At 37.2% G+C, this 16,180-nt stretch overlaps 1 protein-coding gene across 2 annotated transcripts in view; it reads right to left on the bottom strand.

The window, feature by feature from the left end:
- Window positions 1-54: 54 nt before the first annotated feature.
- The window catches only part of mgat4a (alpha-1,3-mannosyl-glycoprotein 4-beta-N-acetylglucosaminyltransferase A), a 32,641-nt gene continuing 16,515 nt past the window's right edge, over window positions 55-16,180 (bottom strand). The window contains exons 4-16 of one of the 2 annotated variants that reach the window (XM_055031828.1): window positions 11,738-11,871; window positions 11,583-11,629; window positions 11,343-11,456; window positions 9,343-9,418; window positions 7,640-7,754; window positions 6,964-7,094; window positions 6,758-6,865; window positions 6,587-6,661; window positions 6,366-6,484; window positions 4,995-5,073; window positions 4,634-4,694; window positions 3,294-3,406; window positions 55-3,182 (exon numbers count right to left, since the gene is read on the bottom strand). In XM_055031828.1, the coding sequence (XP_054887803.1) occupies window positions 3,156-3,182; window positions 3,294-3,406; window positions 4,634-4,694; window positions 4,995-5,073; window positions 6,366-6,484; window positions 6,587-6,661; window positions 6,758-6,865; window positions 6,964-7,094; window positions 7,640-7,754; window positions 9,343-9,418; window positions 11,343-11,456; window positions 11,583-11,629; window positions 11,738-11,871 (1,199 nt within the window). In that variant the 3' untranslated portion in view covers window positions 55-3,155. Of the gene's footprint in view, window positions 3,183-3,293; window positions 3,407-4,633; window positions 4,695-4,994; window positions 5,074-5,978; window positions 6,092-6,365; window positions 6,485-6,586; window positions 6,662-6,757; window positions 6,866-6,963; window positions 7,095-7,639; window positions 7,755-9,342; window positions 9,419-11,342; window positions 11,457-11,582; window positions 11,630-11,737; window positions 11,872-16,180 lie in introns of those variants that run through there. The other variant, XR_008606130.1, reaches the window with a different exon arrangement.

Raw genomic sequence — 16,180 nt, 5'->3', positions numbered from 1 at the left:
CAATGCGGGTGGGATGAGTGATGAAAGAACAAAATCACAACACAAAGATGACCATTACTTCTAACCAGAACAGTTTATTTAAAATTCTACTTTCATGGAAAATTGATGCCAAAAATATCACCAAAGTCAGGCAAACATATGAACACGATGAAGGCACGTAAACTGATGAGCATTGGAGGTGATTGGGTGACTGTCCTTTGTGTATTTTTTTTTATTTTATGGTTAGTCCTCTTCCTTAAGGAGTCAAAACCCCAAAGATCACATGACAATTCTTCCCTTACAGATGTTCATTTTTTTTGTTTTTGTTTATGAAAGCAGAGGAAACATCATGGAAGGAGGAAAATGTCATTTTCAAACATTACCAAGCTCAGATTTCCAAAATAAAATATGAACTGGAGAGACTGGACGGAGCACATACTTCCATTGGGTTGAAACCCATTTAGATCTAAACAGAAAATGTTTATAAATTACATGTCATGAATGCAAACAAGCACAAGCCAGAAATCCAAGCCATTAGAAAACAATCCCACCTAAAGGCACTTCACTAACCCCTTAGCAGTGAAAACAACAATCACTAATACAAAAGATCGGTCAAGTTTCACTTACAAATAGTTTCCACTGAGAAAGTTGGCCACAAACATGAAAATGTAGAAAGAAACTACTTCAAACGGGAAAAGAAGTGAGAGAATATATATTTTAGATGTATGTACAATCAGAAGTGCACTCTAATAATCAGTAGTCATGTCCTGCCCAATAAAAATTGACAAAATAAATGGCTGAATTTGTTAAAACGATGCGTGAAGGTGAAAAGTGAGGTACAATGAGGACAGTGCGATTTAAACAAAAAGTAAAAAAAAAAAAAAAACAAAGCAGTGCAAATATCGCTATGTCAGAGATTGCGTTCACATAACTACGTCTTTCACTAATTTTGGACAGCAGTAAGATAGTCTTTGACATCAGTTTATACTGTTGTTTTTAAATATTAACATGCAATGTATTTCTCGGGAAGAAACCAAGAGGGAACGGATTATAAAGATTTTGGGGCAATTTTTAAGATAACTGTGTTATAAGGCACATTTTTCCTATTTTAGACCCATATCTACAACAACAGGGTTCCTACACTTCACATATTTCAATATTCAACATGTTCTACATCAGTTTTCTAATAGCCTAACCAATTTTAACCAAGGTCAGATTGTTTTTATTTTCCTTTTCATTTAGGGTTTTGTATTAGTGTGCTCCAAATATTAAAAACGGCAGAGGAAAAGTGTTTTGCGTCAGTAAAATCCAGTAAACTGGTGCCATCTTTCGATGGCGCCAGAAACTATCTGAAAAGCACGGATATAAAAACTTGAGTCTATTTTTATAGCTAAATTCTCTCTACATTCAGCTCACTTGAGTATTAAAATCATGATATTTTTACAGCTTACTTTATTACATTAAGATATCAGGAAAGTTGAGTTTCGAGTTTTATCATCCCAGGACAACAAGTATTACAGCTTTTAACTCTTCATACTGAGAAACCAACATCTCTAGATCATTTTGTTTTGATAATTTCCATCACTTTATCTTCAGAAATTGAAATTTCAAATTAGTTTTGGTGGTATAACGAAAACGGCTTGGGTGTTTTTACATGTACTACTTGCATCATTGTTCTATTACAGAAAGATAAAATGGTCAAGCTTAATTTGTTATGTCACATTATTTCAATATTTCAGACTCCAGAGCTTTAAGCAACTCCTTACACAGCAAAACCAAGACTTCGAGATCATCTTCTTGGTTTTTCCGTTCTAGCCTGAAATTATAAAAATAAAGGTTTATAGCAAATTGTTATCTCAGTATCTTAAAAGGTTGCGACTGATTGTGTTTGTGATTGTGTTTTCAAAACGTCCGATTTTTATGTTCTTGACAGAGGAGCACAGAAGATTGTAGAAAAATAATTTGACACAAGTCAACGTGTTTGTTACAAAGCATGAAGTGTGAATTAAGAGTTTCCTTAATGTGTAGGAACCCTGCAAACAGGTTATGCAATTAAAATTAATGCAATTCAGGATTTTGAATGTATGCCATGAATATAAGGATGCACAGAAGCAATTCGGATTAAAAAGAAAAAAAGTACATAAAAACAGACTCATAACTACCGTAGACATCTCTTAAAATAAAATATATTTTACCTCTTGTACAAATTAAAGATTTATTTTCAATAAATTAAGTCAACTTCATAGCTCGTCGGTCATAGCTGTAATAATAATAATAATATCAGTATAACAATATATTTCTCCGGGGAAATGTAGCCAGGCTAATGTCCATGTTAGTCGACTATAAACTGACCTCAAGGTCAAACAGCAAGTCAGACAAAAAGGTGAGAAAGATTGGACGTCAAGGTGCTGATTTTCTTTATGGATCACTAGGCTGCCCTACAGTCAAATATCACTCGGATGGATTATGGAACAATAAGCTCACCAGCGTAACAACAGGACCGGTATTTGTTTGATTGCAGTGAAGAAGAAAAAAAAAAAAGACATTTGTTTGGGCTGGTGTTGGTTGATCTAGAGTCACGTGTTGGAGGGTAGACCTCCACCATTTCTGCTCGGAACGGAGAACAACTGGCCTTTAGAGACGTAGACATTCTTGATCATCGCTGGGTTCGCTGAGGCACTAGAGACAGTGCGATGCCCCCGCTCGCCCAGGTGTGGCAGCATTGAGTAACTGAGGGATTTGGCAGCATCTCCACCACTGGCCAGGTGGACTGGTTCTCTCCACCTGTAAAGATTCGGCCTCTTTCATCTGGAAACTATCTGACTGGTCTCCAAGCTGCTCAGCAACACAGTCACTTTGAGAGTCCGAGCTGCTGCGAGCAGATGTCTCCACACCCTCCTTCGTTGATTGCAGACAGTAGCATTCCCATCCTCAAAAATAAATGGAAATTCACAAGAGTGTTGGAGTCGTGGAGAAAGAGAGGGGAGAAACCGATAAATAAGAAGCAAAAACAAAGCAAATAAGGAAGAACGGGGACAAAGGAGCTGGGATTTCTTAGACAACTCTAAGCTCTAATCACTTCTCTGCTGGTTGCTAGGTACTAGAGACCCCGCATTAGCAGTCTGGGAGATTTTGGCCCTCCAGGGGCTGTGATTCATGTGTCTCCTGCAGAATAATCAGCCAGATACCCTCTTTATGTGGATCTGCAATGAGAGAGCATTTCATTCAGTTATTCGCCCGAGTAGGCACAAACAAAGAGGGTCTCCACATCTGGGAAAAAGTTGAACATGTGGTGACCTGGACAACTGACTTACCTCACTGAGGATGGCCCACACCGCAGAGTCTTTCAGAACGGAAAGCCGAAGGGCAACGACAGGGTTGAAGGCTGGATCTACCGCTCCCTCTGCCACACCTTTCTCAAAATTACCTGAGAGTTCACACATGAACACACAAAATCATCGAAATCTTGGCCATCTTCACTGACTCAGAACAATACTTGAAATGCTAGAAACTAGGGCAAAATGTGAGTCATGGTTATAAACTGATGAGAGCAGAGAGAACAATTATCTTGCAAATTATCAAAAAATGAATAAGGAAATTGTGAAGAGAACATGCAGAGGAAAATGAGAAGGCGTGTCACATGTTGTACACAAAGATGGAAAGAGAATAAAAGCAACGTATTCATGTAAAAGTACAGTTACTTTGACCAATTTAAAGTCATCAGTCTAAAATACAAATATACCTCATTAAAATGTTACTTTATGTAAAAGTTCATTAGTTTTATGAGCAGAAGAATGGTCCACTCTTAGACTTTATAAAAATAAAAGAGGAGACGTTGGTCTGAAACTGTTTTAGTTAAAGACCAGCCTTTATAAATAAAAATGCAACACAAAATAAAACGTGTTAACATACAATATAAATATTTATGTGGTATTAAGTGTGTTTTTAAAGACATATTTGCAAAATCTTTGGTTTATTTTAATCTTTTCTCATTAATACAAGATTTCAAATCCACAAGAGTAGAATACTTTTCTCAAAACAAACCCAAGCAAAAGCAAAAGTTCACATATTCAAAAAGTACAAAGTACACATAAATTGTACTTAATTACAGCTAAACTAGTAAATGTAACTAGTTACTTTCTATAGTTGGTTGTACACTAAAACCTTCCTGGAGTCACATCATCATTATGATGTTCACATGTTTCCATCAACTACATCAACAACTTTTTGCCTTCCCTCATTACTAACAAGCAGAAATGTTGGTAAAGAAAACTGAACCTTTAAAAGCAATTCAACTAAAACTATTTATACTTTAAGTTGGTCAGAGTTTAGTGAATCATTTCATTATGAATCCACAACTTCTTAATCGTCTTGGCTCTAAGTATAAAAGCCCAGGAGGCTCATTTTTGTTGGGAATGATAACAGGGAAAAGAAAAACTTTTCTGTTCTTCCATTATATCAGTAAACATGTAGAATTTGTTCAAATCTACCAGGATTTTATCTGGAATTGTGTCTTTAAGTCAAATGGAGCTAAGAATGAGAAAAGATGAATATCTGGAACGCCTCTCATACCTGTTAAAACAGGCACGTTCTCTTTAAAACGAATGATTGGGGAAACCAATAACTGTAGAATCAAAACATTAAAAGCTCTTACCAATCCTGTAAAAGCGATCTTCAGTTCGCTTGTACTTCTCTTTGGTCTGCAGTCCACTTTCCTAAAATTGAAAGACAGAAAACAAAATGTAAAGACAATTTCAAATGTCACTGACGTACCATTTAAGCAGCACCGAGCATGCTCATAAGTTAAATGTTTCACAATAAATCTATAAATTACATATTCCAACCAAAGTGACAGAAGCAGTGATTCTGTCATCACTGTCAAAAATCAATACGCTACGTCCAAAAGAGCAACCACTCGATGTAATCTAATCAGGGCCATTTGCACATCTCTCAGTGACGGACTGTGTGTGTGTGTGTGTGTGTGTGTGTGTGTGTGTGTGTAGTTGTTTCCCTACCGATGAAGGTAGTATTTCCACTGTGGTGTTTTCAATCTTGTCCCCTGGGTGCTCCTGGTTTCCGCTGCGAAACAGGAACCTGCAAATTAAATCATGCATCATTTTAACATCTGCATCCAAAGATGAGTACTAGTAGCTTCAACAGGGAGACAGTCCAACCAATATTTGTATGTCATGAAATTGGACACATGTGGTTAAGACATTCAGCCAACACAAAGCAGTAGAGGATAGTAAAATGATGCGTTTTTTTTTTTTCTGTCCCAAATAAAAATATGAAAAAGTCCTTAATCTTCACTTCACATCCAAATCCAAATGTGACTGAAACCCAAATGTGAAAGACATGAAATTTTGATGGACTAAAATACAGCCAAGGTTGTCGCAGTAATGCGACAGCATGAAAAAAGGTTTATGGAGTATGAATATTTTTGCAAGGCCTTGTAAAAACAAGCTTGCTACAGTTATGTAAGGCATGAAAGCTTATGGTTTTTAGATTTCATGTTCGAAACAACATTTCTCAATGCTATGAATGCTACGTTCTCTTTGGTTCAGGCAGCTGAAGTATTCAAAGAAATACAAGACAAACTGGAGGAAAATTGCAGCGATGGTCCAAGATTATAGCCTTAAAGAAAGAAAAACGTTTTATCCCATTACATTTGAAACAATTTCCTGTCACTATTTGGATGGCTTTAGTTATTATACTTATAACTAAAGCGAGTGAATTGACTGCAGTTGTCTGCCCGATCACAAATCTTCAAAATTCTGATTTTGGCCGATATCAATTTTATTTGTTTTAAATAATATATTTTTTAATTATTATTATTATAAAAAAAAAACCACTGTACAAAATCAGAGGAAGAGGAGGTTATTTTATTGATTTTCAGATCTCTGAAGAAGTAGATGAGATTGGTGGATAAGATCAGTTGCACATGTAGGTATGGGCATTGTACTTGTAACGTTATTTTCACAGCCGTAGCCTTATTTTACCTCGTTTCAACATGAATAAAGGGTTTTGGTTGTCTCTCCTCTCAGGCTGGTTTTAACCTGCTTCTATTTCTCCATCTTCCTTCCTATCTGCCTCACCACTGCAGAGCAGCAGCCTGCGAATGCCGAATTTAGAGCGCTCTCATTAGCTCACCCTGACCTCTAGAGACATGCACACACACACACACACACACACACACACACACACACACACACACACACACACACACACACACACACACACACACACACCGTCACTGAAGCTGAGCCACACTTACTGAAGGACAGAAAAGAAAACTAGGTAAAAAGCTCTCTGTGTGTGCCTGTGTGTGAAAATGTTTGGCCTGTAAGGTAAAGATACGCTGTATGTAGGGTGCTGCTGCTCTTTACCTTTCTATGCTAACTGGCCTGTCAAATTTAAAGAGGATGTAATCTCCAGAAGTAGGTGTGATAGCCCAGAAGAAATCTTCTCCAAGGTACGTCTTCTCGAGAGTGTGGCCTTGATAGACCTGCATGATGCAAAAGACACATTGACCCATAAAAAATGAATTTCAATATTATTTAACCGGCAAGAATACAGAGCATATATTGCAAAACCTCTGGAGCGTTACCTTCATGGAAGTGGAGACCTCTGCTGGGGGATTGACGTGCATCTTATGAAGCAGCGGCTTCAGGAAGTCCTTATCCTACAGACGCAAACAGAAAGGAAACCACTGTTTCTATACAGGAAACAGATTTCCCTCACTCGGAATGTCAACAACGGTCAGGACACGAGAACTCACTGTGAGTTTCTGAATCTTCCCAGCAAGAGAAGAATGGAGTCCAACATGCTGAAAGAGTGAGGGTCTAAACCGCACGCGAAGGCTGGATTTCTGCCGCTCACAGTGTTTCTGGAGGAAAAAGAAAAAAAAAGCAACAAATGAGACAATAATGAGATAAATCCCCACAATGTTGAATCTCTTGTTTGTACATTATTGACAGGACATACCGCATCTTTCTCAGGGTTACAGACTTTGACCCAGAGAATATGGTCCAGCAGCCAGTCGATAGGCTTCTCTTTGTAGAACATAAAGATGAACTCAACAATGAGATTCAGATCTGGAGCCTGGAACATTTTTCCTGTAAGAACGAGAAAACAACTTAAGAAATGTTTCTTGTTCCTCCAGAGAAGGTTGGTAATAAGTTACCAGCTACTTGAAACAAGATAAACACATGGAAGAATCACAGAGGGCACACGACTCCAACATGATACAACAACATAAGTTTGTTTGAGATCTTTGACAAATTACTGTAGAGATCAAACAGATTAGAAATCAGTTAAAAATGAATAAGTGCCATACTCTAAATTGCAAAATATTAACAGCAGTTCGACAGAATGCCAGACAGCAATGACAGTTAATAATAATTTCAATGACTAATTTTATCTCATCTTATTGATTGACAATATTTATCATTTAGAATTTCAGTAATTTTTCAGTGCTGTTACAATGAGTTGTACTTGCAAATTCCATTATATTGCTTTAATAAGCAAAAATGTACTTAATAAAACTTAGGTATTTAAGAATGCAATTCATATAGATAGTAATGATAATAGTGCAGAAGTGGTCTGTACCACACTGCATTTGTTCGGTAATTTTTTGAGGTTGATTGGTAGAAGGTAATACCAATGAAACCAAGCTGGGAGAACTCCAGGATCATCCAGTCCTCAGAGGACAGCTGCAGGGCGAAGTTCCTCATAGTGGCAAAATAGTTTGGCTTGGCCACAATGTCATCCTCCAGCTAAACGAAGCAACACAGAATGATCAAAATACCAGAAAAGAAACACACTGTGTGAGATTAATGTGAAGTTATCCTGAATGGGGAGGGGAACTCTTCTATTTTCATGATCAACATTGTCTGAGCTGAGCTAAGAAACAACTACACTAAACTAGAGTCTCGGGTTATACTAACAGTTGAAAATATTTTCTCATAACAATACCTCTTTTCTTTCCACTGAGCGCAGATAGAAATGACATTTAATGGATGAGAGAAAAAGGAAGTTTTAACACAGTAAAAATTCTGTCAAGACTTCTTCTAACGTCATTATGATCATAAACAACGTGCCTAGATTACATCATACAAGAGGAGGAGAAGCCCAAGAGATTTATGGTAGTAGAGAAAATCACTGCCATCTTAAAAAGCACTAGTTAAGTGCTGAGGGAAAGAAAATGACTGCCCTTTTTAATTTTCAGAAATAAAAATAGCTCTCTTGTTTGGTTTTATTAGGTTACTGATTACAACAGTTTCTCCTCTATTAAAGATGTGTTAGCCTTTAAAGAAATACAATTTTACTTGTACTAACACAAATATCTCATGCTCAAGATATTTAGAAAAAAAAATCTTCAATTTATGTACATTTACACATTGGGGAAAAAATATCCAACATAAAAATATATTTAACAAAATTTCTTCATGTACTATTTCATCATGATACTAAATATAAAAAGATTGCTAACATTGCAAGCTTTTAAGCAAAAAGTAAGGATAACATCACCAACTCCAATGTCTCTCCGTCAAGCTTTTTAACCAAATGGCCAAACAGAGATTTATAAAGGAGTGGCAAAAGCAAATGAGCTGGATTAGCAACGCTTGCTAACGACTAATGGTGTCATTCAGGGCATGTTACTGTTAGATGTCTTCTCTGCAGCTGTTATACTGAGCTGTTAGCATATCATCACAGGCAAGAGGCTGTCATAGAGCAACAGTTTTCAGTCAGAGGTCGAGCGCTAGCTGAGCTCTTTCTTCCCCACAACGTCATCATTCTTTGAAATGACGGATGATACAAGTTAAGACAACATTTAATTTCCCTTTGGCATAAAAGTATTTTTCAACTGAATTAAAGAGAAGTAGGTGTGTGCTTTTGGGGCAGTAAAAAGTGTTGAAAGCAGGAGTACTGTTGATTTTAGCCTAGGGGATTTTGGCATAAAATCTTTACTTATGTGGGATTCTTTTCCCACCAAATGTGTTGAGAGTCTATTTTGTAGAATTCCCATGTTTCATTATGCGACTGAAGTTAAAAAATACATTTCACACATCTTTAGCAGGGTTGCTGGTAAAATGGCTGGCACTGTAGCAAAGTTATCAATACTGTACAGTTAATCTTGATTGACATGTAATATTTATACACAAAGGTTTATTCTTGTAATGTTTTACCTTTCAGTGTGAAGTGACAAAAAAGCTTTTTGGATAATACATTTATCCAAGTTGTTTCTATTCTTGTTGCAGCAAGCATATCAAAAGGAGACTCTTCTGAATTGTGTTACACATAATGATTCAGCTCCTAATAGAAGCATTGAAGAAATTTCTGCATTAAAATTCAAGTACATACCTGGACATAATAAACCCCTTTGCTCACAGCATACATCATGAGAAAGGAATAATCCAGATTCTGCTTCGTTCGCCATCTAAATAAAAACAGAAGTCATTGAAACACAAACATAAACATCAACCCATGATAGCTGAGTGCATCCTCCTGCATGTTAAGGAGTCTTACATTGGTGAAGTGCATGTCAGACAGACTACTTTACATGTACAAAGCAAAAGTGTTTTTCCAGGTATGCGTGCAAAGTTGCGAGAGCAGACTATGCTTGAATAATTTATAGACCCCAGCTGCCACACTAATTGTTTGATCCAAATGATGTATCGGTCAGGAATAAGATTGCTCACAGAGGACTGCAGGTGTTTCTGTGTGGGTGCTGTCAAAGACATATTTCTGACTACACAAGCTCTGTTACATATAAATGTGCATGCCTGCCTTCTTATAACACACCAGTAAGAAGGAATGGTCACTCATTCCAAATTTGAAAGTCCACCCCATTTTCTTAGCTAATTTAGACGCAAACAGAAAATGTGACAATCATGTTGATCTCGATGCAATCTAAAACGTCTGCACACTCGAACACCCACACAGAGTGCGGCGCTCCTGAAGGCTATTATGTGAATACATAGAAGAAGCCTACACTGCACTGTAAACAGATTTCTAATCAATTCAACTACAAAGAGAAGATAAAGCACGGTGGACCAGATGGAGCCCTGCTTAGAGACAGCGATACAGAGTGCTGCTGCTGATGACCTTGATCTGACTTTGACAAATGCCTGTGGAATACTAAGCGCCCCATCAAGCCACCTAAAAGCTATCACATACTCCCTCCCCTCCGTGTTCCCGTCTCATCTCTCCACTTTTTCTGCAATCCTCATCACAGCTCTTTTACATTCCATCAGAGTATTGGTTGAACTAAATTTAACTCAGTATCATGTTTTATTACTAAGAACCAGAAGAAACGTCGATATGTGCTGTACACAAAAACAAACACCAGAGATCAGACCACTCATACAGTTAACAGCTGTCTTCAAGTCTTTATCCTTTTTTTTTTAAAGGTCTATTTCTTTAGTACATCAAAGCTCTAATGTGCATCCCACTTTGCTCAACTCAAAAACCGGAGAGCTTTCAATGTAATCCATGATTAGTTCATCTAAATATTATTTTAAGTGGTAAACTCAGTCTTTTTACTCAATTAAAAGGTACATGGGTCAATGGAAAACCATCTGTGGCCTTGAGCTAGTTTCATATAGAGTAACTATTTTAACATTATAAATTTCACTCGAGCTTAAAGGACGTGGTAACAATTTAATGAGAGAATAATTTTCAACTAACAAAAATGACCAAAATCTCCTGATTGGCTGATCAAGGTCATCTTGAGGACTCCACTGATTACCCAAAGTTTAAGCAGGTCAAAGTGCAATATAAAACTAAACTCACAGCTGATTATGAACAACAAAAACATAAACTCCATTTCTTTTAATTCAGACTATTAACAATGTTGTTTTTTTAATATCAGCAGATTGTATTAATAAAAGTTGCGATGAGAAATCAGCTGATTGTGAAGCATTCCCAAGCACTGATTAAAAAAAGTTTACTATATGCTAAGTTGGGGATATTATAATATCTACTTGTAGGGATACAGGTATAAATACTGTAATATATGTACATAAACATTTTCCATACACAATAATCCTTCACAAAAACACTAGTGGAGGGATCAAATATTAACCGAATGAAACTTTAATAAAGAAGTAGCCCCAACTTGGCTGTTGGGTGAAAAAAAAGCAAATTAGTTCTTTTAACAGACTTTACTTTAAGTGTAAGCATAATTACCAAATATTTTCTTTAGATCGTCTTCATTTCCTTTTTTAAGTCAAGGAAACTTTAAAAAGTTCAATCTTTAGACATTTTTTGATAGTTTCCATAATTTAAAAGACTTATGTACAGTAACATAAGTTAACGCAACATATCTACTAAGGTCTTGTTACTTGTGTACTGCATTTTACCTGACTCTTTCTTTGGAGTCTCCAAAAGTCTCTTTGAGGTTGTTCAGTTCAGGATAATAGGCGGCTGGTGGGGATATGACCTCCAACAAACCCGAGTTGAGCTCTGTAGAGAACCTAATGACAGAAATGGTTTGGACACAGATGAGACACGAAGCTTTCCGTGGGTTGCTGTGTACAAATGTTAGTATTCTGAGCCTTAAAGCTGTCTGCAGAAAAAGAAAAAAAAAGAAGTGTACTTACTCTTTTTCGAGGCCAACAACCACACTGTGAACATAGTCCAGGTCCGTCTGCAGAGATCACACCAGGAGGAAACATTACACCCACGCAGTATGGTTTTTCTCGTTTGCTTTTTCTTTTACTCTGAAAAAGCGTTATGCTACCACTCAAGTTCTCACCTCCCCAACAAACACAATGATGACACAGTCAAGCTTTTCCTCTGGTGAGAGCTTGTCTATTAGTGAATGCAGCGTCTCTGACAGATACGACTTCACCTTTCGCTTCACTGTGGGGATCCCCATCACCATGGTAACTGAGGAAAAGATACAGCACAAGGTGAGAAACAGGAAAGGACCATAGGGGTAGTAGTTTAATCACAACAGAGTGGGCCAAAACAAAGAATCTTTAGAGAGTGAGACAACAGATTAAGTCAACTTAGATCCACAAAAAAATGCTATTTGTGCCAAGAGTGGCAGATGGCATAGAGATGGATGACAAATAGAAGCAGTTTGTACGATACAGTGCCAATTATAAATTATAAGTCAACAAGAATATTTTTGATTATTAGCGCTGTTTTTCTACAGAGAGAGATAGTATGGATATGGTTCAATGGGCATGGGTGGGAGATGTAATTAACAGACGTATCTTATAAGGTTCATATACTCTAAACTACATTATGACAATATTCAGATTTTGAAATGAGACAATATTTTATTTTAAATATGCTATGATAATATAGCTTATGTAACCTTTTTCACCCATTACACCTGAACCCAACTTGGAAGTAATGACAAGTGGAATTCTATACAACATTAACTATGTTACACTTATACAAACTTTGAAAAAAAAGTCAAAATATATATTTAAAAAAAAACCTTTGCTGCCTCACAGCAAGCTAAAGCAATCCATCCACTCAAATAAAAAAAAATAAATCGTATTGTGGGTCAATGTCAATGTTTGGCTTAGGAAATGTTAACCAGGGTTAAGAGCTGGTAACAGCTCTAAATGACTTACTTTATTGGGGCAGCAATCAGCAAATATGAACATGGAATGTGAGAGAGTGTGTGTGTTCGATAGTTGCAGGCGGAGAACGGTTAAAGTGGGAACATGCTGACTTACACCGATTCAGTGGACACATGGGGCCCCTCAACCCCCAAGTAAAAGCACGCAACAAAACTTGAGGTGTAGCATGAGTGAACAGCACAGCGGATTGAGAAGGGCTGCAATTCTCTAGAGTGATCTGTGCAGCGTGGAGAATCTGTCCTAGTTCTGCTTTTGTGTTTTTCACACTGAGCTCCATGTTGTATAGCGACACCCACCACCAAGAAAGTAGGTCGAGGATGAAAGGAGAATGTGGGAGGAAGGAGAAAAGACAAGAGTGACAGGGAGGATGGCAGACAATGAATGAGGGATAATGCATGCATGTGCAGCAGGACTGACTCCAGGACTGCACCGCCCTTCATCCCTTGATCAGCCCGCTCCGCTCCGCTGGTATGTCCTTTTCACTCCACCAGAAGACAGGAGAAAGAAAAAAAAAAAAATCCTACTTGGGTCTGTCAGATTGCCGAAAACAGGTGACTGGTAGTTTCCAGTGTTTTGCAAAGTGTTGTTCAATCATTTACTGAAATGGGTATGAACGTGTTGCTTTTAGTGCAGACACCATGGATACAATTTATTTAGTGTGAAATAAAAAGAGACAAGAAGCGTGAACGAAAAATAAAACAAGCAAACAAAAGAAAGATACAAGTGTGAAACCCTACACAGCAGTTAAAATAAGTATTAAACCTTAAAATGCCACATTTACATTTTAAAACATGAATTGTGACAATTATTGTACAATATTCAGCAGCTCAGTTGCACAGCTAAATGTAACTCAACTGGAAATTACTGATTTATTGGTATGAATGCCATATTTGTGCGTGCAAAACTGAATACATAGAGTAATGGCTTTTCTAGCCTAAAAACAGCACATTTTACTTTTTATCTTCACTTACTTTTTACATAAACATCTCAATAAACGGTAACAAATATTTTAGTAAACACTGAAGTCCACACATCCTCCATGTGGTAACATATCATTCATTTTCAAAACTTTACCAACACTCTACATTAGGTGATAGAACAGAAATGATTTGCATTCATTTAAGAAAAATGCTACTAATAAAAACAAATGATTTCTTTTTTACTGTCTTAAGTAAACCTTATTGCCATATAGGTTTAAATTTAAATACTAGAGATCTTCAATGAACAAAAAAAGCACTTCTAGCAGAATTTGTGTATTTCAAATCATGACATCATCCTCCCATTTGGTCAATGAATTTTTTTTAAATCATCCAATATGATAGGGATTAAAATTAACTAACACTCTGGAGTAGGAAAATCAGTTTACTCAGCAGGTGTGAGGACGGATGTGGTGGAAGAGCTACTTCTCTTTTACAAGCATTGCTGTCACTAACTGGTTTCACAATAGTGATTGCACTGAATGAATCATCATATCATTAGTTTTATCTGTCAACAACCAAAGTGCCAACCATAAACACAAGTGTGTTTTTAGATAAGCTTGTAAAACACTGGAGAGGAACAGTTCTGTGGTGCGTCTGTCCATTCATTCTGTGTAACATCACTTCATAGCACTATGAAATGACATCCTGAAACTCAAACATCAGACCAAACAAGTTTTACCACAGAAAACATCAAATGTAAATAAGAAAACAAAACCACAAAAGATGCAAATATAAGGTTTGTCAGTTTGCATCACTGCTGTAGTGCTTCCTTCTAAAAACAAGAAAGAATCTGTGGCATAGAGATCTTGTAAAAAGTTGCCCACCAGAGGAGAGAGAAAAGTCTGAGGTCCTCACAGTCACAGTCATAGTTGTCAGAACTAGTAAGTGAGACGCCATCAAATGACAATAGTCATGTGATTGGGACTGGAAACTCCAACTGTCGTCCAATCTGAGTGTCTCCACACTGAGAGACACTGAAGGCTGTGGGGTGATGTCTTCCTTTTCTTGGCACATTTTTAGATAGAGAAAAACATCTGAGACCACGAATGTCTGAGCAGGCACATGAATGCCCACCTACATCTGTCTCAGAAGTCCTTCCACCCACTGTTATTTCATCAGCATTGTTAAATTTTGAGTTGGATAGCATCCTGAATCGTGCAGCTATAAATAACCCAGTGCCAAACATTCACAGACAGGAAATGAAACAAGAAATCCAAGATAAGATGGATTTCTAAGCTCTGATGCAGTACTGGTATCTTGAAGGAAGGGTTGCCAGTGGCAACTAACAATAACATGTATCCAGCATTACTGATACAGTGAGAAGGTATAAAAAAAAATTATGCCACACATCAATAAAAATTGTTTTTTTAAATCCCATGAAAATTAGTATAACTAGTCAAATGTCCTGGTTTAGAGAGTAACTACATTAAAGGAACAATGAAATAAAAACAGAACTCAGACTATATTGTTACATTTAAAACTTCAAATTTGTATCAATTAGACAAGCTAGGGATAATCTGCAGACCGCAGTTGTGACCCGCCATGACAGATCACTTCCCAGAAGCTGTAGCTCCGCTTTGTGCATTGCAATAAACCCAACTGAGCATCATTATAATTCAGAGACCAAAGCTCATGGCACTGATGCAAAGGACTGCAGTGAGCTGGCATTCTCTTTCACTTCTTGAAGAAAGTAATAGTCTCTTAAAACATTGCTGACAAGAAGTATTTGTACACCTGGTCAGACAAGAAAGACAACTACTTCCTAGAAATCTTGTCACGCTGAGCCTTAGTAACATCTCAGGTCCCTGGGGGAAAAAAAGCCTAAAAAAGACACATTTACTCATGGCAAAAAACTGCTAACAATACTATAGAGACTTCACCTTTTGTCTTCATTAATAGCTTCAGTTGACTTGATGTTTTGCTGTCTGTTTAGAGTCTGTTTTTTTTTCTCTCAATTTTAATGATTAAAAATGGGACAGGGCCATTAGAATGATTTAAACCTTAAGCTTACTTCAGCCTTAAACCGAGTGCACACATAAAGCACAAAAAGCAAGATAAGGACACTTCTTAATAGGAATTAAATGCAGAAGAGGTCATATGGAGTATGAGGCAGCTTACAGGATAAAAGCTAAATCAGCAGCAAAATAGATGGAAAACAGACTGAAAGTATCCCAACAACCAGGAGAAAAACACATTGTGCAGAACTGCTGGCTCATAAAAAACACTGATGCAGGCAAGAGAGAGAAAAAAATACTCCACAGGAGGGTTCACTGCATCATAAATTTTAAGAGGTTCTTGTATTCGGTTTATGTTATCAGTGAAAAGTTTTGCTGCAGTGCTCTTAAGGAAGAACATCAGAGGAAAACAATTATAATTTTAATTATGTTATGTTTTACGTAAATATCCGTGTGGAAAGCCAAATCCTCCGAGGACACTTGTTGTGAACAAGTAACAACCTGAGAACATGTTGAGACGTGAGGATCTCCCCGGTGTAATAAAGATGTCGGCGGGTTTTACTGTGTTTGTTAATCATTCGCTGTACAGAAGGGGGTGGAGGGGAATCATCATTAAAAACTGGCAAAGTTGACTTCATGCCGAGTAAGCAAAATGTATAAATCC

Source organism: Poeciliopsis prolifica, unplaced genomic scaffold (assembly GCF_027474105.1).
Source record: "Poeciliopsis prolifica strain line A6 unplaced genomic scaffold, Auburn_PproV2 SCAFFOLD007, whole genome shotgun sequence".
In the NCBI taxonomy this organism is placed as follows: domain Eukaryota; kingdom Metazoa; phylum Chordata; class Actinopteri; order Cyprinodontiformes; family Poeciliidae; genus Poeciliopsis; species Poeciliopsis prolifica.
The sequence above is the reverse complement of the archived record's forward strand: the minus strand, read 5'-3'. Positions and strand labels throughout refer to the sequence as shown.